Below are 20,915 nucleotides of genomic sequence, written 5' to 3' on the forward strand. Positions count from 1 at the left end.
CGGTTACATGTWTTTCAGTAAAGAGATGATAGCGGAGCTGACAAAGAAACCCTAAATTTTCCTGCCTTTAGGAGTACTGATTGATCTACCAGAAAGATAAACTGTAACTAGAGAAGACAAAAGGAATGAATGATATAGGGAACTTGTACAGAGGTGGTGCATAATGTTTCTTTGTGTGATGCAAATGCCCGTCTCCTGGGGGGACCCCAGAGTGTGGGGGTAGTGGTAACTTGTGTGGTTTGTGCTCAGGCTTGGGATAGGCAGCCTTCTACGGAAAAGTAGGAAAGTTTTCTGTAAATACACTGAGGCATGCAGTTGATTTATAAGAAAATCCCTCTGTTGTTCTGACCCAGATTCTCCTGACAGCAGCTGAGGTTTCCTCTTGGTTCCTATTGCTGCCTTGGGATTTTGAGATTTAATGACAGACATAACTATCCTGTCTCTAGAAACAAGTAGGATGGAGGACTATCCCTGTAAACTGGGACAGTTGGTCACTAATATTTCCAATTCTGGCATGACTAGCTGGCTTGGTATCAACCCCAAAGCATGTTGCAATCTCTGAATGTCAGAGTTTAATTTGGGATTTAATAAGGTTGGTCGGCTGAAGTAGAGTTCTATTGCCCCCACTCTTTGCCCCCAGGACTGYGTGTGTGTTTTGCTCGCTTGATTTTTGTTGCGGCTGGAGTAGCAACCCAGTATTGCTGCTAAATGGTGGTTAAAGGCAGGTATTAGATGGTGGTAAAAGTGTCAGTCTTTTTCATTAGGATATCCAAACATAAACAGGTCAAGGAGAATGTGCAGACTTGCCTTCTGTAGTGAAATAGAACCATTTCTCCAGCTCTTCAGGAAAAATATGGGACAGCAGGCGGTACAAGGGGCATTAGTGGTGATGCACACTAGCCTGCTGAAAAACTGCCTGCTAATCTTACTGAAAAATACACATGCTACAACAGTCTGCTGGAGTTAAGGACTGCAGCTTCAGGTTTTGCTTCTCTGTCATGTTTACTGTAACAATATTCGGAGAATGTTTAATACGTGGCTTTTTGCTTATCATGTCTGCTAGGTGTTAGGCTTACTCCTTCCTGCCTTGACTCTTCTGTCTCTCCCTTTTGTCTTCTGTTATGTGTTTTCTACCTTTAGATTTATGAAGCAACTTATCTGATATGTTTTGCATGTACTTATTTGCTTGAAGGTTTTAGTAGAGGCTGTGGAAGAGAATTTCAGAAGATTTTTAAATTAAAAAATCTGCCTCCAAGAGACTATCTTATGTTCAGGATATAATAAAATGCTTATTCAAAGTAATACCATCTAGGCACCCTTTTTTAAAAATAATAAAGGGTTTTGTGTAGGATCTAAGTTCTTCCTTTTGCATCCTTGAACAATTCAGGTTACTATGAACTCAGCTGACTTATGAGGCTGAAAAGGTGTGTCTTTCTAGTCCATTATGGTATTTCTCTCTGCCTTGCCTTTTGACTGAGTAAGACAGTGAAAATAAACACTCTGAGAGCACCTTCTGCACTGCTGCTTTCATTTCTTACTGTTGCCTGCAGCTCAGCATTTTAACCAGCTGTGTCTAGATAGAAAGCAAAGATTATGGGGGAAAGGAGCAGAAGCAACAACAGCAGATAGATGGGTATTCCGAAGTGGACACCTGTGATAGCTCTCACTCCMTATATTGCTTGCCAAAATTTTGTTGTTGTATGCGTTAATGAGAACAGCAGCAATTCAATTAGCTTGGTACCTTATCTGCATGTGGTTTTAAAATAATGAGGCTGGTGCCTTTCTTGMTGTACTTCAATATACAGACAGAGACAGTGGATATTCTTCAATATAGAGACAGTGGAATTAAGTTTATTTTTCCACTTCTTTCTTCTCTCTAGAAAGGTTTGAAAGAGCTTAACTTCTGTCTGACTGCCAAATTCCCTGCCTCAGGATTTATTGATTGTGAGTTTAAATCATTACTGAAGGGTAAGTCTTGAAGCCTCTGGGCTGGGGCTACCTGTAAGGCAGCGATTGTGAGCAGGGGTGAAAGTGAAATGGTGGCATGAAACTCTCACGGTGCAGGGCTGGTGTTTCCTCTGAAGCTGCCAACTGGAAGTGTTCTCCTGCAGTAGCTGCCAGCGAGGCTGTGTCACTAAAACTGGAGAATTGCTGTTAGAAATAATGACCATGGTTGTGGTTTTTTGGTTTTTTTTTGTTGTTGTTGTTGTTGTTTTTTCTTCTGCTTGGTCTGTAGAAAACCTGTCTTCTACACAGGGCCAGTGAGGGGAAGCATAGATCAGTTGTTTCTAGTTGGTGGTTCCTGTGTGTTTCATGTAAAACAAAGGCATCCTGTAATAGAGTCCCGAATAAAATGTTTATTTTCACAAACAGAGGTTGCTGTTTGTTTATAAATATTAAAATGTAAGGTTTTGCTTAGTCCTGAGGATAGTCAAATTGGTTGGAGCTGTTCAYTGTTTTTTTTTTTCTGCCTGATTTCTGTAGAAAGTGAAACCTGTAGCGAGTGGTCTGCAGTGAGACACATTTGAGTATTTTGTAAAAAGGAAATAAGTATGAGACAAAGATAAATGTTTCTAAAACATTTTAGAGAGCTTTTACTGAACCTGTCTGTGACAGAAGAGGTTAGAGAGGGGATTGAGAGTCAAGAACTGTGTTTTACTGCTTTTGATCTGCTGCACTTAGGTTAGGCATGCATGCCAAGTAGCATGCACCTTTGGAAAGCACGATTTGGTAAAGGAAGAATGTCACAAAAGTGGTTCAGGTGTGTTCATGGCTACATAAAGCTTGTATACACTATAGATGTCTCAGATCACCAAGCCAACACGCTCTGCGCAAGCAGTCGAGGTGTTTCAGGGAGCGGGTGCTTCCCTTCCAGCTCCAGTTGTGTTGGGAACAGAGAAAATCAAAGAAGTGAAATGGCTGTTTGGCCTGCTTAGGGCAGAGATGTCTTGCTCTTGTTGGATATCCAGATACCAGAAAATTATGAGGATAAAGCCTCTGATGCAGAGGGAAGCAATGAGCTTGTTGCTGATAGTGCATGGRGTGAAAGCTAATAGCTATCTAAAACATATGAGTGTAAAAACAGTTTTTATCATCAGTGCCTTTGCTGCTACACTTGGGAAATTGGGAAACAGTTGTAAATAGTTACAGTTTCCAAGTGGGAAGTTACAGAACWGATGAAATTAAAAAAGATTGAAACAAATGAAATTAAATGGTACTTTTATTTCAGTTTCTATTAATCTTACAAGYGAACCAGTGAAACTAGATTTCAGCTTGCTGTTTACAACTGGAATTAGTGGCATAGGACCTACCTTTAAAGAGCCTTTGATAGGAAGCAGTAATAGGGTTGCATTGCACATGGCAAAATGATGCCGAGTGGCCTGAATAAGCATATCATTTGAATTTTGGAAGATGCTATTCCAGCAATATTTTCCAAGCAATTTTGGTTAAAAAAAATAGTTTTACTGAMTTGAGTTACTTACAGACCTGAGTATATGTTTAGCTGAAACTAAATAGCTGAAAATCACTTTTTCTATGTACTACTGCAAAGAACAGTTGGTAGAATTCCTGGGAAACTGAAGAATTAGTTCTCTTACATATATAATTCATCCCTCTAAAATCTCCTAAATGGGTAATTTAAGATGTTGAAAGGCTTAAAGTGTTTCTGAAGTAGAAGCAATTTGAGTGAAAATAGCTCAGTGATGCTGTTGGAACCCATGATGTGGATTGCCTACAGTAGCCAGTTGATACTAGCTAAATTATTTTTGTAGAATGCAGTTTGGACCAGAATATATAAATGACTTTTGAGAGAAACATGATTGCCTGTGCTCTTGCAGAGAGTATGTTAAAAAAGCAAATGTAGATCATTGGCAGGGATGTGGAGTTTTCTGTCACTTCCCAGTTAGTGTTTACTGTTGCAAGCTGTTGTCCAAAACTCAGTATGGTGCTAAGTGTCAAGCAGATTTGTGATTGACTTCATAGTGACTCTGTAGTCACTATATGACTCTAGTGGCCTTTTTCTCCAGTSCTGAGTAAGAATGGACTAATCTTCATGTGTCTAGTATGTGTTACTTTCATATAACATGGGAAATTGCAGTGTCTACTACATTGGCTAGTATTGTCAGCACCAGTATGCTATATGTGTTGAAATATCTTTGATATTACATTTTTTATCTTGCCTTGTCTTTTCCCTCCAGCTGTATCACTTCTCTCTCTGGGTGCTCCAGACCCCCCCTGTAGTTATGCTGTCTTGTCTCACTCTCTTTCCATGACTTTCCACTGTGTGTGTGTGTGGGCATCCGCTCCATGAGTGCAGCGGTCTCGCTGTGCTGTCCTGTGCAGCTGCACGTGCCTGATGCTGCAGGGAGTGCTTGTGCTGGGCTGTTCGCTTGGCTGTTGYGGCAGGTGATGTTGATGGTGAAGGCCCTCAGCTTGCCGAGAGGTTTGGATGCTCACGGGTTTCRGTTTTGCTGCTGCTTCTGCAAGTAGTTCCATCAGCACCTACCTGTGGTTTCGTTAAGAAAGTGGGGGACACTGAAACATGAGTGACAACATTCTCCATTTCTCATGTCTCAGTACAGATGTCTGTAAGATGGTATGAGGTGCAACAGTAGCTGTGATGTCCTTAAATGTCCTTAATTTTGTGATGTCCTTAATGTCCTAAATGTCCTTAATTTTACTGAATATTTTTTGACTTACCTTAGAGTACAGTATCTGACTAGAACAAAAACCGAAAAAGGGGATTAAAACACCGCATTAAGAAAAAAAATTAATCATAAGTTTATGACCATCATAGTCCAAACGTTTGGCTCAAAATATTGTATAAACATAATTGCTAACTACCAATAAGAGCATTTTACTTGCTCTGAACTTGTTCCTTCAAAAGTCCTCCATTCAGAAGTGGCGTGAGGAGTTAAACCACCTTGAAAAGAAGGCTTTCCTCTCTTGCAGAGGTGTGTTGGAAACGTACTTCATTAAGAGTTTAGTGAAGTTAATATAAGTTCTTAAATTACCTCATCAAAAGTGTCCTTATATCATTTCGAAAGTGGTGAGGCCTCTGTTTTATATAAAACARTCTTGGAGGCTGCATGTGAAGTGCATACAGCTTGATTTTCTGAATTGCCTGTGTTGTGGCAGAAAATGTTTGTTTAAAGCATGATTGTACCTAATTAGAAAACAAACAGGTTTTTCCTGGCCTAGTAGAAAGTTGCTTTAAATTAGGCTAAGTATTTTGTACATTACCTATTAGTATAAATATGACAGATGTTGCGCTAAGAATAAAATAGCGTCAAATACTGACTCCTTGAATACTGAATACTCCTTGTTTTGCTGTCAGAATATGAGGTTGTTGAGACTCTTAAATATGTCAAATTCAGGTACTTTTTCTTTACTGGCTTATATTAAAATATGCTAAATATTTATTTTTTCATTTCCCTCAAGYGTGAGTTGCCTAAAAGAACAAGACATAACAGATTACCATTTTGGTTTGGATAATTGAACTTGATGTAACTGATTTTTTTTTGGGGGGGGGGGGAAGGAGGAGGAAGGGAGAAGGATAAGATTCTAGGATTCTTTTTTCTTCAACTTTTAACTAAGATATTTTCATGTATTAGACAAACATAACTTTGCAAAATTCAGCTTTACATATTCAATAGTTTCAACATAGGGGCTTCTACATTTCTGTGAGATGTGTAGTAAAAGATTTGAGAAGATGATGAAACCAGAGTGAAGCACTTTGTGGGAGGGATCTGGAGCCCTGGTCATGGCTTATGGGACAGCCCAGCAGGTTGAGCAAGAGCTGCTGTGCTGGCCCTGAGGGTAGATTTTACCCAGGAATCTATCTACTTTTTTTTTTTTTTTTTTTTAATGGAGATTTACACCACCCACAGTATAAAGTCAGAATTTGCAGAAACCACAACCAGTCTAATTTTACTATATACAAAAGCACTATTTATTAATTAGATTAACCATCAGTTCATCCATGCCAAGAACCTTTATGCTGGATTCTAAGTTAAATGGGAGTGGATGAGAATCTTTCTATTCAAATTGTGAACTTCTCTATGGCTCCTTCCTGCCACCTCAGTTGTGGAACCGATTATTTTTCTCTGGCTGGAGTAGTCCAGCTTTGCCTTAATAGTCTACCTTTCACTGGAGAAAGGTGCTTTTTAGCATTATTGCTAAATTTATGCCAAATCCCAATGGTGCTGCCTGAGTACTAGGGAACATGAGCAGGCTGAGCGCTAGCATGCTGGCTTGCTTGTAGCTCTGTGTGGGCATTTTTTATTGCTGGTTGTCTGTGGGTGTTAATAGATAATATTTTATCTGTTTGTATCCTATGGAAAAGGAAGAGTGTAAGGTGGGATGACACGGAGGAAATGAGGTGGGAAAGAGGTCAAGTGGGTGAGCGGGAAGAGGACCCCAGTGAGCACTGACAGAATGATCTGCCTTTTCCTACCTGTGCTTTGTGTGTTCAGTGCTGACTCACATCCTCCCTCCCTCCATCTAGCTTTACCCCACAAGCCCTTTAAAAGACTATGTGATAGGCACTAGAGAGAACCATCCATGTATGGCTCATCTGTAACAAGTAGCAACTGAGACTGTAACCTTGCCAGAGGTTAGAAATTTGGTGTTGTACCAGATTTACTTTGCSTGGGGATCTCCAAGTTGATTTTCTTTTTCTTTTAATTCCAAGGTCAATTATTGAGACTTTGTTTGAAAGTATAGTACAGAATAGTGAATTTAATGGGAGAATTTAACCTTCTAATCAAATTCCTATCTATAAATAGAACTATAAAAACTATTAGTGGCATGAGTAGAGGAGAACAAGGCTTGTGTCATAGAAAATAAAGCAATAAAAAAAGCACCTGAATAATGAGATTTTTAGAAGCTTGTAATAAGTGAGCTGTGGAAGCAGATCCAGATCGTGCAGTCATCTCATGCCACAACACTTAGGGCTTAAAGCAGAAGCTACCCTGCAGGAAGGCCAAAAGCCCTGTTCTATGYGGGCTGCTCCTCGTGGGGCTTTTCTGCTCGTGTGTGTTCTTGGAGAAGCAGCGATTCCCTGTGGTGCTGGCAGCCTTGCAGCTGGGAAGACCTGATACAGCCAGGTTCGCCCAYGTAGCTCTGGTGCTAGCCTGGGGAGAGCTCAGGCACTTCTGTTCTCTGCTAAATGTGAGAGGCAAAATTTAAGATATGGTATTTGCATAACCAATTCTTGTTTAGTGAATGCCGATGCATTGGTTTCTTTTTTCATTCCAATACCTGTATCTATGTATYTAACCACATAAATATAGCTAGACTGTAGGAGATGGGTCTCCAGCCCCTATCATTGAAGTTAATGGAGTCCATGGATAAAAGCCCACTGAAAATACACTCCGGACATTCCTAGTCCCAGCTAAGAGAAAACGCCCAATTCAGGAGAGTGAAGAAAAGTCAGTCAGCATGAGTGCTATTTTATTTTATTTTATTTTATTTTATTTTATTTTATTTTATTTTATTTTATTTTATTTTATTTTATTTTATTTTATTTTATTTTATTTTATTTNATTTTATTTTATTTTATTTTATTTTATTTTATTTTATTTTATTTTATTTTATTTTATTTTATTTTATTTTATTTTATTTTATTTTATTTTATTTTCCTCTCCCCTTTAGATTAGATTTTTTGGCAGACATGGAAGATGTTTTATTACATAAATTTGAGGGGAGGGGAAATCAAAAAGGTTGTCATTTTCAAGTGGTTTCTCGTAAACTGGAAGTCAAGATGAATCCAGGTGCTGACATGGAGGTGATAGCTGATTCCTCAAGCTTTTGAGATGGTTTCTTCCACCAAGTTCAATAAGATGAAACTTTTGTGTAGAAGTTGTACTGATTTCTATGCCATGTTATGAGATTCTTCTTGAAAGAATGACAGTCCCCTGCCCCCTAATATAGCGGAAAAAATGTTCTCCATGGATAGTAGATGAAGTTACTTAAACAGTCATATGAAATCCTGTTCTGCTATCTGCATTTATCTTAAAAATGATTTTCCTCATAATTTGGGGGATTATGCAGGTCCAAATTGTTGTAGAAGCCACTTAGCTGGCTTTCACTGCTTGAGTTTTGCCACTGAGGCTGACTATTCACACAGGCACTAAAGGGTAAAGATGTTTTGATTTTGATGCCTGTTCTTAAGCAGAGATATGTTGGTAGGGCAGTCCCGCTGTGCATTTTTTTTGTAGCATCAGGGGCAGGCAAGCACTCTGCTGTGTTTAAGATGCAGCTGCCTTAGAGCTGCTTGGCTTGTAGAAATGAATCGGCTTGACAGAGTGCCCCAAACCGTCTCGCTTGATAGACTTGGGATAAAAATCCCCTTTCTGTACAGTTCCTCCAGGCCTGAGGAGCTAGTGAGGCAGTGAATCCTCTCTGAAGTGCTTTTCCTTGCCTGCTCTTACTAGGTTAATAACTGCAATAGGCCTTTGAGGATCATAGTCATGTGACACATGTTGCAGGGAATCTTGCTATGTGGTCACACAGAGTGCACAACCTTAGTTCTTCAGTAATCAAAAATCAACTGAGAAATTTAATTTTGGCCATAGTTCCATCTGTTACGTGAAATTTGACTGAGAAACAATTCTTCTCAAAACCAGGACTTCCCAAACTAAATTCTGACCTTAAAACAGATGTTCATGTCTGTACTCTGCAGTGCATGCATTGTAGGATTCACCTACTTGTAAAACATGTTGGGTGCTGTAGGTGCTGCAGCTACAACAAGAAACTAATAACATTAGTGTGACTAATTAAGAGAATTATGGTTCATTCTTTTAGGCTCTTATTTTTGTTCCTTTCTGTGGAAAAAATGAATTTTTTTTTCTGAAAGCAAATGAGCAATTGAAGGAAATGTCACATTTTCTTGATCTATCCTTTTTTTTTTTTTAAACTGTTTTGCTTTTCAGGTTTGTTTTCAGTTTTCCTGTTTCCTAGTTTCTCTCCCTTCCTCCCCCATCTTAAACATCAGATTGGCAATGTTATTTTTCTAGAATGAGATTTCTATTCTTCCTCCCTTTCTTATATCTACTTTCTTTCTTCCTTTCTTATATCTACTTTCTTTTGTTGAGATTTCTTAATTCACAAAATATTGCCTCTCTAAATTGCCTGATTTCATTGCTGAGGATAATTTATCATATACCTGCCTCAGTTTAACGTTGCTGTATTGGAGGATTTTTGATGCAGACTCATCCCTGAAGCTCTTGTTATTGGTATGAGCCCAACAAGGGAATTACTGTGCTATTGGAAGGAGCACTGGGGAGAAAAAATGGTGCTCATCAAAATAAAARGGAAATATTTTAAAGGGAAAATAATTTTAACATCATCACAATCAGCATGAAGTAAAACTGCAAGCACTTAACAGCATCTTTGAAATCTTCACATTGAGGCTGTTTCAGTTAGTTTGCTTAAYGTTCATCAACCTGCCACGCGCTTTAATTCAACTTTGGTTTAGATTTGAAATTTGGTGTAAAAAATGTAGAGGGAGCAGATGTGACTGAAGTTGCTGCTGAACACGGAATATAGTTTCAGAACATTTGCTCCTACTTGTACTTTTGGTAGAGTTTGTGGATTTTCCTGACCTGAGGAAAGACTTAGGTTTAAGAAAAGAAACGTGTGTGTGTTTTATTATCTTTATTTAACTTAACAATTTGATACCTTTGGTAAAAGGGTAGCACAAGGTGGCAAAAGAATAGACAGCAAGGGACAGAACTGTCTGGGGCCAGCAGTGCTGCTGAGGTCTTGAACATCCTGATAGAGTGTTACTGTGTATAGCATAGGGGCAGGCCATAGATATCTGTGGTTTGCTTTTACCACAGTGTCTGTAATTAAAATACATGTAAGATTGTATCATATACTTGAACTCGGAATATTCTTTTAAATGTACAACCACATAAAAACTGAAGAACAGTTCCCGGGCTAAGAGATGTCTTATGTAAAGGGCATAGTATCATCAGATATATTATAAGGAAATTTGATTTATCTGTGCAAATTAGGTCTGGTGCCACAATTCTTTGGGTAGTGTCAGACACGCTGGCTGCTGCATATCTTCAGATACTGATGCAACATGAGAAGAAAACTTTCTTCAAMGTAATTTTCAAACCTTGTCTTATAAGAAGTGAATTCAGGGCCTGCAACTGGAAGCCTGAAGTTGTAGGAGAGTTGTCCTAGAACTTACGTGAACCTGACCCATATACAAATGTCCAAAGGACCTTAAACAAGCTTCTKTTCCTTTATATAAGGATAGTATAATATCATTTAGAAAATATTTCAAAAAACATCAACATAGTCTCTAATACTGCACCACATCTTGGTGCAGATGAGTTCTTTTTGTTCCTCCCCTATTGCTTTTGTGATCAAAATCCTTTTTATTTTATTTGTATTCAAAYACTTCTGTCTTTTGCAGTATTAATTCCTGACTTAAGAAGAAGCATTAAGCTAAATGGATTTCTCTTAAATAAAAATGTAAATTCAAAGCCAACATCATTTTAAATGCTGCCCTTAAATCCTTTGCTTGTCTGGGGGAAACAAGCAGTGAGGAATTCACTGTTCCCTGTGTACTGCAGTTATGAAGTGACATTTCAAAGTATTGGGCTCTCTTTTTCTGAAGAGCAGTAACAGGCACAGCTCATGTCACAGTCTGCAAGTTGCTGCGTGGGCCAAGGARCGCAGAGCAAGGGGCTGCTGAAGGAGCAGCAAGGAAAATGAGCTCTCATTCATTCATTCTGTAATCCTCATTATAAGGATACAGCTTAAGGAGAATGAGGTACAGAGGTAATGCATACCTTGGTTCTGTAGTTTTTTTCTTACTGCAGAATTGCATTGATAGTGTTATTGTGTAAATGAACAGAAATTTAGGGAGGAAAACAAGCCCGAGTCGTCTTGTTGTTGGCTATGGCGACAGCTAACAGCATTGCTGTTCCTCTTGCTGATTGCTGTTGAATGGCAGCTCAAAAGCCCTGTAGAAAAGTCTGTTGGAGCCCTGAGAGCTGGTGCAAGGCTTTAGCTATTGACAGATCTAGTGCCTTGTGCTGTGTGATTGAAATGTGCTGAACATCCGTGAGAGTCGAAAAATCCCTGGAGCCCAGGACAGCTCTAAGTTACTGGGAGAGAATCTTAGGATGACTGTATTGAAGAGAAAAACTCAGGTCTTTTCTACCCTGTCTGCTRGAGTGGGGAGAAGTTTCTTGTTCTCACAGAGACTGAGGAGGGTAAAATAACTATTCACTGGGGTGAATGTGTTTGAAAACTGCTTTGGCTCCACGGGAGTTCCCTTATGTTCAGGGATAGTGTGCGAGAGTAAATCCAGTTCATGGCGCAAGTCTGCCTTGCTRCTGTTCAGCAAAGCTGTGCTCCACTACTGTTTATAGTCGGTGGCTAAAGTATTTTCAAAAAAGGGAGAACTGTGGCATAGTTCACTCAAGGCAGGAAGAGGAAAAGTCTTCCTCTTGAGCAGAGGAGAGGAAGGAGTGCTCTGTTGCTCAGTCTCCACTCAGTACTTTTCTTGCCAATGTCAAAGTTGATAAGGAGTTACTTTAAGGTGGAAATGGAATAAGAATGGGGACAGTAGCAATGAGAGGCCCCTCAGACCCCAGGATGCTTACCTGAAATGGGTGTTTGTCTAGTCAGCAATGAATGCGAAAGCACTTGTTTTGTTCTAAAAGCATTTGTATTGCTAATAGTGGTCACAGGATCAAACAAGCTGTAGATTGCTGTTTGTAGATTAGGGGAATTGACTTGTTTTGCTCAAGGATGTGAGATATAATTGTCTGAAGGCCAATGGCAGAACAAATGTAATCTTAAAATATACACAGCATTGATTTAGGTCTTCTATTAAATTTTAATCCATGATTCAAACTCTGAACACATTGGAAAATCTCACTGCTTGAGTTGTTATAGACGTTAAAATGGATACTTAAATTAAGGAAGAGATTAATGTTATGTGAAAATGTGCTCTATAATACCCAGGAAAGATCTGTTTCTTTGTTGTTTAGTGTTATGGCTTCTATAAAATAATGTTAAAAATTGTGATATTGTTGGTGAGAGTATTTACAAAGTCAGTGAATGTGCACACTTCATCAAAGCTCAATGCAATTTGAGAATGCATTGTGAATTGGTAAGTGTAGGCTGTTGTAATCAAGGTCATTTTGAATTAAACTTGTAATGATTTAATGGCAGACAGATTTTCCTAAACCATCCCAGACATCCTCTTGTATTCCTGTGCGTTTCATTAAAACATGAGCCGTAAGGAACATAACCAAGGACAAAACCTAAAACCCCATTTCATTTCATTTCCTCTCTGCTTTGGGAGGACGGAGTGCACAGGGACAGGCTGCGCTCCAGTCTTTAAGTGCTCTTTTTATCTTGTAATAGTGCTTGGAGGAAGGTTAGCATTTTTAAGCAACATCTTAAAAAGCCTCGAGGCCGGGTGAGGACTCAAAGGTATTCATAGAATCAAAACCACAAGCTGCCAAGAGGAAGCTGCTGCTGCAGCTCCCTTCCCCCACGCCAGCCTTTGGTTGCATCTCAGCCTTCTGGACAAAACGGAGCCAGCGCTTAGCAGGAATACCCTATTGTTTGTGCAATTTGGACTTTCTCTGTTCCTTTTAAGAACAGAACTGACCAGGGAAGCTTTCATGCTTTTAGGGCTAGCAATTATAAAGGTGCCACTGAAGAAATTTAGATTTTAAGTGTAACTTTTGTGTAACCAATATAAGCTTGTGTATAAAGTTGGATACTGATCATTATGTTTCTTTTCATGAGTGCCTGGACAGCATTCAGTTTTGCTTCTCTCATTCTTTAATTCTTTGTGTTTGGGAATTCTGTGGTCATAATGATGTGGTTCAATCTACARTGTTTTGATTCAGGATTTCAAGTGAGCTGAGAGATCACTCCCAAGAGAAAAATTAAAATATGGAAAATCTTTAGTGAGCTTTGAAGGGAGGTGCAGGTTGGTCAAGCCTGCCCCTTGGTGTTGCTGGCTACTGCATTTTAATGCTTCTATTTTAACTGCTGTGGAGGGGACTGTAACCACATGTAAGCTGTGGTTATGTGAAACCAGATGTTGCTGGTGCAATTTGGAGCTCTTCTGGGATGCTGCAGGGTGTGAAATGTCTCTGTCCAGCAGTGAAACAAGATGCAAGTGTTCCCTGCTGCATAACCTTCCTGACACGCCTCTGCCTTGTACTGGACTTTGCAAAAAGTCTTGTAGCGTTTATAGCTATTGGTTCCCCCAGCCTTTGAAACTCCTCTAGTTTGCATCTCTGAAGTTAGCTTACATAAAACTGGGAGAGAAGGCAAGGCTGAAGAGCTGGAATGGCAGTGGATTTGGAATTTGTTGGCTTGTGTGTCGTGTTGTGTGGGGTTTTTTTTGTTTGTTTTTTGAGAGGGGAGGTGGAAAGAAGACAGAAGAGTTGTGGAACTGAAGGGATGGATGTGGACCATGCTCCCGAATCAGCATAGCTGTGGGTGAGGAAAGGRACAGCACCCCCAACTGGTGACTGCCCTTGTGGAAAGTAAGTTGGTGAGTTTAAGGAAGTCTTTCTTTCTATTGCAGCTACCAGAACTCCCTACCTAAGGCTTATGTTACAGTGTTTGAATGAGTTGAGAAAAAACATTGAGCTATRTATGGAGCTTTGTGTAAGCAAACCCAGGGGTTTATATTTCTACATGCTGGATTCTGCTGTTGCTGGTGTTTCACATTAAATGTGGATGAGTGTGCCAAGACTGTAAGATGCCTTTTCTCGTGTATGCGTGTATGGCTTGGACACCTCAATGTGTGCCACAGCTGTGTTTGGTGAAGGGGTGTTTGTATCTTTGGTGCTTGAAATTTCCTTTTGTTTAGTAAGAATCTGTTAGAGGATGCCATCATTTGAAACCAAAGGTTTGTGTTTAYACTGTTGGCCTTTTCTGTTTTGAATGGGTTTTGCTTTATGCCTTCTTGCTCTCCCCACCTCCCCCTCCCCTCCAGTCCTCATCCTTTTTCCTTTGCCAGGTGCTTTTGGTTTGATGAAAATCTAACCTGAACCAACATAGAAGAGTAATACAGAGCAAGGGAGATGGAGAGAAAATGTTCCATATAACTTAATAGCAGCCTTTGCTTAAACTTATGTGTTCTGTACATCAGCAGCTGGGTAATCATCCAGGAGTTGTCTKGCTAGAAGTCCTTTCGCACATCTGTTGGGTAAGCTAGTTTTGAATGTACATGCAGTAGTTTCTGAAAGTCTCTTCATCTAAAAGGTGGTATTGGACTGTGATAATCCATCTTCTCCTGCCTTCTGGACCAAATAATTTTTTTGATCAGGGACTGTCCATGATCTGTCAACTCTGATATTTTCCTCAGAGTAGCAAATTATAACAATTTCTTTTTCACTACAAATGTGTTGAAACAGTACGTAACCATTTTGTATTATTTCTGAGTGACAGATGAGCAAAGTTTTTCCATCGTTCTTCTCTGTAATCCTGTGCATGAGTGAAAACAGTTTAGTGGGAAACACCTTGACAAGTGAGCAGGAGTGGTTGTCTGGGCTTTGGAGTATCCTGAGTTTGAGACACTGGGGAATTGTCCTGGTAAGAGTTTTGAGCAAATGCAGTTTTTTTCCAGTGGAAATACAAATGTCCTTTAGACTTAGCCTTTGAAGGAACTGATTTTTGAAATGGCAAGGGTTAGTGATTACACTAATGTTGTACACCAAAGTGAAGAATACTAAGTTTTTGTCAAACACGAGGAGAAAATTCTTTCTGTGGGGTGGCAAACGGTATTTCACTGCTTTCTGCTGAGATGCTGTTGTCTCAGCTAATTGGATCCTGGCATCAAGCTTGTGAATGCACTAGTCAGCTTATGAAATCTTGAGGACTTTTGCGGTGTCTTAAAAAGATTCACTCTGATTTAAGTGTGTATTCTCATCGATATAAATGTACTTTGTGAAATAGCTGCCAACAACATGTCTTGATAATTTCACATTTCTGTGTAGCTAGACATCAGAAGTAAGGGGCTGCGCAGTCCTGATCACAGCCACTTTTAGCAATAAAATGTGGCCTGTTTGGGGAGACCGTTGCAAAGTGTTTACTTTTGTTTCTTCCAAAGTGGAGAATTATTCCAACAAGAGTAAAACCAACAAGACTTCCCATGAAATAATAAACCCTAATCCTGGGGCAGGAAGCAGGATGGTAGGTATGAGTGCATGCCCATGGCAGCCTGGGCCTCGCCAGGAGCTGCAGCTGYGCCAAGCCCCATGTTTCGTAAAGCGGTTATGGACTGAGAAGCCAACTAGCACATTGCTGTCTTCCTGAAGTAAGTGTGAGTTGGGTGGTTTTTAACTTGTCACAAATATCTAGAACATAAATACAAATATTGTATTTTTGCCATTTCAGGTACCAGTGTGTGTGCAAAGGCGGGAGGAAACTGTGCAATTGTTTTAGAGCAGTCATAGCCAGGGAAGCCTGTTGTTCTAGACTTCATACAGGCACTAGAAAAGAAAAAAAAACAAGCTGTGAAGACTGCTAATTTTGTATTTAGATCTAAGATCCCATTAGCCCCAGTCAAAGTTGCTCCATGTAGCAACTCATAATTGCCACATTGGGGTTTCTCCAGTCATTTAATTCTATTTTCGGTCCTTGTGGTGTGGATGTTCTCATAGACACCTTTTCTGACCTTTTTTTTTTTTTTTTTTTTCTCTCTCTCCTCACAAAATAAAAGGTTTGCATCAGTTCCTGGCAGAGTTTCCTTCCTGCCTGTTAATTTCCGACTCTTGCTCTGGTTTCTGTGTTGACAGCTGCCACATGTAACTTGGTAGGGTGTTTTGGGAATGCTGCTTTGTAGAGTATCTCCCTAATATTGATGGTTTCTTGTACAAATCTTTTTGTGTTGTCTTGGAATAATTATAGAGGACTATAAAGAATACTTATACAAGGTTTGATTGTACTAGATGAATAAGAATTTCCCATGAGAAAAAAGGTTTGCGTGGATGGTGTAGTTTGAAAAAGACTTTGTCTGCACTGAGACATATTTAACTGTGCAAGGCATAGTTAGTTCAAAGGACTTGCCCTTTTTTTTTGATAATCATTAAACCTCTTTTCCTGTGGCCTTGCCAGTCGATATCTTCCCATCTGTCAGGCCAAGTCATTCTGCTGCTATTGAATTCTCAGTGCACTCTGTTTAGTAGGTGGTTTCATGTGTCTTGCAGTTCTTGTCTAGTTCTGTGTGCAGAGGATTTTCCAGGTGGGCAGAGGCAATGGTGCCTAAATTGCAATCACCTGGTTGCAAAATAACACGGTTCCTCTAAAGGAGCCTTGTGGTTTTCACCTCTTAACTAATGCAGTTAGATAACTTCTTTGTTTAGTCAAATAACTAGATTTACAATWTAAATTTTTTCCTAGTCTAAGATGCAGTGTTTCTGTTCACTGTGGAATTTGTCTATGGCTTTGGGTAAGTTGATAGCATATTTCTTTTCCATTTCTGTGAGGCAAAAAAAAAAAAAAAAGTTTATGGCATTATTTTTCATAACAGACGAACTCCAAACCTTCTGTTCATGGGAATGTTGTAGCTGCTTTTCACAGAATCACAGAATGGTTGAGGTTTGAAGGGACCTTTAGAGATGATCTAGTCCAACCCTATGCTGAGGTAGGGACACCTAGAGTACATGGCACAGGGTTTTATTCCGAAACTTGCTAATCTATAAACGAAACCAGATTTGTTTTGGAGACTCCTTCAGTTTAAGCTCTGCAGTTGGTGGTTATTCTGTGTGGTTTCTGCTTTGCCATTTTCCTTTGTAGACATATCATTATCCTTCCTTTATAAGAAATGTACTTTTCTATGGTGTATTTTATCATCAGTTTAGTCTTGTAATGAGAGCTTCAGAATTAAATAATTTTAATTGTAGAGATTGTTCAGAATTGCTCAAGGAATTGCTATGCTTAAAATCTAATACTACAAATACTGTCTTCTAAATTCAATTTTCCTTCAATATAGTTTTTAGAGTAGTAAGAACCAACGAATTGGGTAGCGTTGCCCTGGGACGGGAGGAGGGCCGCAGCGCTTGTCCTTTTGGCTCTTTGATGCTCTTGCAGGTCCCGCCTGCCTATGTGGTAGCGGCTAAAGTGCAAAAACTGGCCTGTGGCAAAGGGTGTGAGTAGGCAGAGCACAGTGTGTGCTTGTGGACACGAGACACTCCCATGGCTGTGGCTGCGTCTTGCTCCTTGGCCTCATGTTTCTTTCTTGGAGGGCTCACCCTGAGCCCTGCAGAGCCAGCTTTTTCTTGGAAAGAAAGCTCCCAGAAGGCTGCTGCCTGCTGAAAATAAACCTAGCTCGGGACTCAGCTGTGATGCTGCTTTTCCTGTTTGCGGAGTCTTTTCTTAGGAATCAAACAGTCCTGACGAGGTGGCATCTGCTTGCTTGGTGTTTGGCTCCCTCCTCTGGCCCCTGTTTGGAAAAGCGTTCCAGTTTTCCTTGCTGGAGCAGCCTGTAAGATAAAATGAGGTCGTGGTTGCACCCACATCCAATTGAAAATTGAATGTCCAATTTAAAGCTACTGAATGATATGACTGCTAAATGTTACTTTAGCTAAGAGTTGTTAAAAAGATAATTCTTGTAAATAAGACAAATCTTTTCTCTTTACTCCCCTTGTTTCCCCCGAGTCAAAAGCTCTGAAGAGCAGGTACTGGGCAGTGAGCCATGGGTGGGTGCCGGGTACACTTGGGATTGGCTGTGACCAGGGTCTTTGTGACTTGCTGATAACTAAACACTAGAGAGCAAAATGTTTCTTTTTGACAACTAGACATATTTTTATTTCCTTTTTTTCTGCAGGTCATAGAAACGCTCTCAAAACTTTCCCGTACTCCTATAGCAATTGGCACAGGAATAAGGTATGTTACAACTGCAGAGATTTATGGGAATAATGCCCCTTGCATGGTTCTCCTTGGGAAGACTGTTAGAAGCTGTACAGGGCATCACAGAGCTCGTAATGGGTGCCTAGATAAGTGAAGCAGAGAATGAAGAGATGCAGAGCATCCTGGCAGCTGGTGTTCTCCAGTAAGCACTTCACTGCTTGCAAATGGTGTTGCTCTGGGACAGCTAACCGAAACTGGACCTTGAGCTCCGAGTTCAGCAGGGCATCTATCTTCTTTGTCAGGTGTATTTACTGAGGTGAGAGAGGTCTTTTGGTATACCCAGAAGACACCCACCATACACAGGGTGAAGAAACAGAGTGGTATTATGGAACTTGAAATAATTTTGAGACACAAGTCGTACATCAGGCTGCTGCAACACTGATCTGTGAGGAGAAGAATGAATTTTCATGATTTTCAGAAGGGAGAGGGAGGAGAAAACCCATTCATGGGGCTGTGAGCAAAGATGAAAAATAGTATGCTTTACTTKTGTTTTTTTTTCTGGTTTGAGTGATTTGTTTCTGTAGTCATATCATCATGTATAACTGATCTTTAAGAAGAAAGGTAAAAATTTCTAGCCAATTGTGTAATGTATATGCAGTGCTGAAAATTGATATTTGACTGTAGCGCTACTGCTGCTATTGAGTATTTAAAAATCTGACCATGGTGTACATTTTTGGCCATTTATATTGACCCCACTCAGTAGCATTTTTAGTTTGTTAAATATGAAATTATAAATACTATTTGTCAGAGGAAGGGAAGCATACTCCTCATAGCTTAATATTTCTTAATGTTAGCATTTTAAGAACAAAACAGAAAACTATTTGTGACTAGAGCAGTATGATATAATTTATGCTATTTTTATTTCTATAGGCCCTTCCCTACTGAAGAAAGCGTTGATGATGAAGACATCTACAAAGGTCTTCCTGATCTAATAGAGTATGTTGTAAATCTTTAGCTGAATGAAAAATTGTTTTTTAGTTGTTTGATATTTATGTGATGTTATTGAATACACATCTTTACTTGGTAAAGTACGCCTTCATAAGTGCCTCAGAATTGGGAGACAGTCATCAGTGTTGTGTTGATCTCATACAATCATATTTTAAATGTGGTAAGAAGATCATAGGACTTAATTTCCTTTAATGTACTACTTTGTAAGATGGATCTGTTGCTCTGTTTTCTTGAGCGATCTTTTTCTGAAGTGGTTCCTTGCAGAGCTACATGGTAATTTAGATGTGTTGATTTTTYTTTCATTGTTTCATATTTTTCAGTGAAACTGGAGAAGATGAGGACTTATATGATTGTGTTTATGGAGAAGATGAAGGTGGGGAGGTCTATGAAGACCTCATGAAGGATGAAGCAGCACAGCAACCTGTACGATTTCTAGTTTCTCTATTTTTCATCTATTGCACTTATTTCTGATGWTTAATGTCATGAAGTGATCTCTTTATGGCTAGTTTTAATGAGCTGTCACATGTGCAGTACATTGTCTCCTGTGTAAGACTTGGTAGAATCTCCCTTGGCAAAAAAATCAAACGTTAACATRGTTTTTTGAAAGAAATATAATTTTTTACCGAAATAAGGTAGTGATATATTTTTGCTAAGAATGAGTCAATATTGAAGATTAAAATACTAGTTAATTAAGAGGAATTAAAAATACAGTTTACTYGCTTATTTACATGTTAAATTATTTTTTATTAAAATTGTTGTTTTGGCTATAATTGGAACAACTAATGTAGAAATGACAATTTTTTTATGCCTTACTCGACCATATAGTCTTTGATCATTAGACTAATTGTGCTGAGCTATGCTACAGTGCTATACCATATAAAGACTTTATGTTTTCAAAACCATCCGGAAAAAATACAGACCCTTCTAATAATATAATTGTCTGCCCTTCCTAAGAGATAGGTCTTCTAAGGTCTGAAAAACATTGATGTCATGATAGTTCTTGCCTTTTTTTTAACAAGATTTTAAAGATGATTGTGCTTTTCTCCTGTAATATTATGCCTGATGTTGTCTCAAGTTAGAAATTCATCTCTGCTTTTCCAAATTGCTCTTTAGTTGTGTAGGAAGAAGTTGTTAAAGGAAGTTAGTTATAGGAATAGTTAATAGGAATCTCTGATTTTTTTTTCWTAATCTTATGTTGAAATTCAAAACACAGTAAGTTTTGGATTGCTTAGAATAGATATTTTTTTCCACAGTAGAATTTGTTAATCTCAGACAGTTTGTAGTGTGCAAACTCTCTCTGAGTCTTTTTTCTGATTCAAATGTCAGTCTCATCCTTATTTCATAGCAAATGATTAATAAAGAAATCAGAACTTTCACCATCTTAYTTTAGCTGTATCTTAAGCCTAGGTAGTCTCTTCTATTGCAGGTTAGGAATGCTTGTAAATGTATTTATAAAAATACTGAGTGCTGATAATTGCTTCAATTCCCTGTGAGTCTGCTGGTTTGCACAGAAAAATCCCAAGGTTTCTTTGAAAAGAAGTACATGTTTGCAAAGACAATTTTAAGAGGTTGCTGCATTTCCCAACTTGACAAGAGCTTTGTGTTTTATCCAAAGAAAAAGCCCCCGTTGTGATCACAGACGGAAAGCTGTAAATAAGGGCAGGGATTAGATGGAATCCAGTATTTATGGGAGTGGAAAGTTACTTATATAAGTTAGTCCCATTAAGTTTAATGGAATTAATAACTGCTTAGTGTTTTAAATAAGGTTTCCTAATCTGAATCTAAAGTGAATGTGACTTTATCCTTCAGCTCCAAAAGTATGTGTGGATGTTAAGCCTTTTATACCTAAACATTAACTAACTGTTCATAATATTCCTTTAATGCTGAATTTTTGGTAAAACTCTTGTAAATATCTAATAGAAGAATAAAAAACAATCTTTGTAATTGCTACTCTCTTTAGAGGCTGCASTACTCAAGTTGGGGTAAGAAAGAAAGGAAGAAGCTATTGTCCTAATTGTTTGTTTTTAAACAAATAAATACGTTTGTTGTCCATTATG

At 39.0% G+C, this 20,915-nt stretch overlaps 1 protein-coding gene across 1 annotated transcript in view; it reads left to right on the forward strand.

The window, feature by feature from the left end:
* The window catches only part of VAV3 (vav guanine nucleotide exchange factor 3), a 142,935-nt gene that overhangs the window by 34,013 nt on the left and 88,007 nt on the right, over positions 1-20,915 (forward strand). Inside the window, exons 3-5 of the mRNA XM_026043890.1 lie at positions 17,828-17,886; positions 18,781-18,846; positions 19,179-19,281. Coding sequence (XP_025899675.1) covers positions 17,828-17,886; positions 18,781-18,846; positions 19,179-19,281 — 228 coding nt within the window. The remainder of the gene's footprint in view (positions 1-17,827; positions 17,887-18,780; positions 18,847-19,178; positions 19,282-20,915) is intronic.

This window comes from Nothoprocta perdicaria, unplaced genomic scaffold, assembly GCF_003342845.1.
Source record: "Nothoprocta perdicaria isolate Ctin4 unplaced genomic scaffold, notPer1 scaffold_34, whole genome shotgun sequence".
In the NCBI taxonomy this organism is placed as follows: Eukaryota; Metazoa; Chordata; class Aves; order Tinamiformes; family Tinamidae; genus Nothoprocta; species Nothoprocta perdicaria.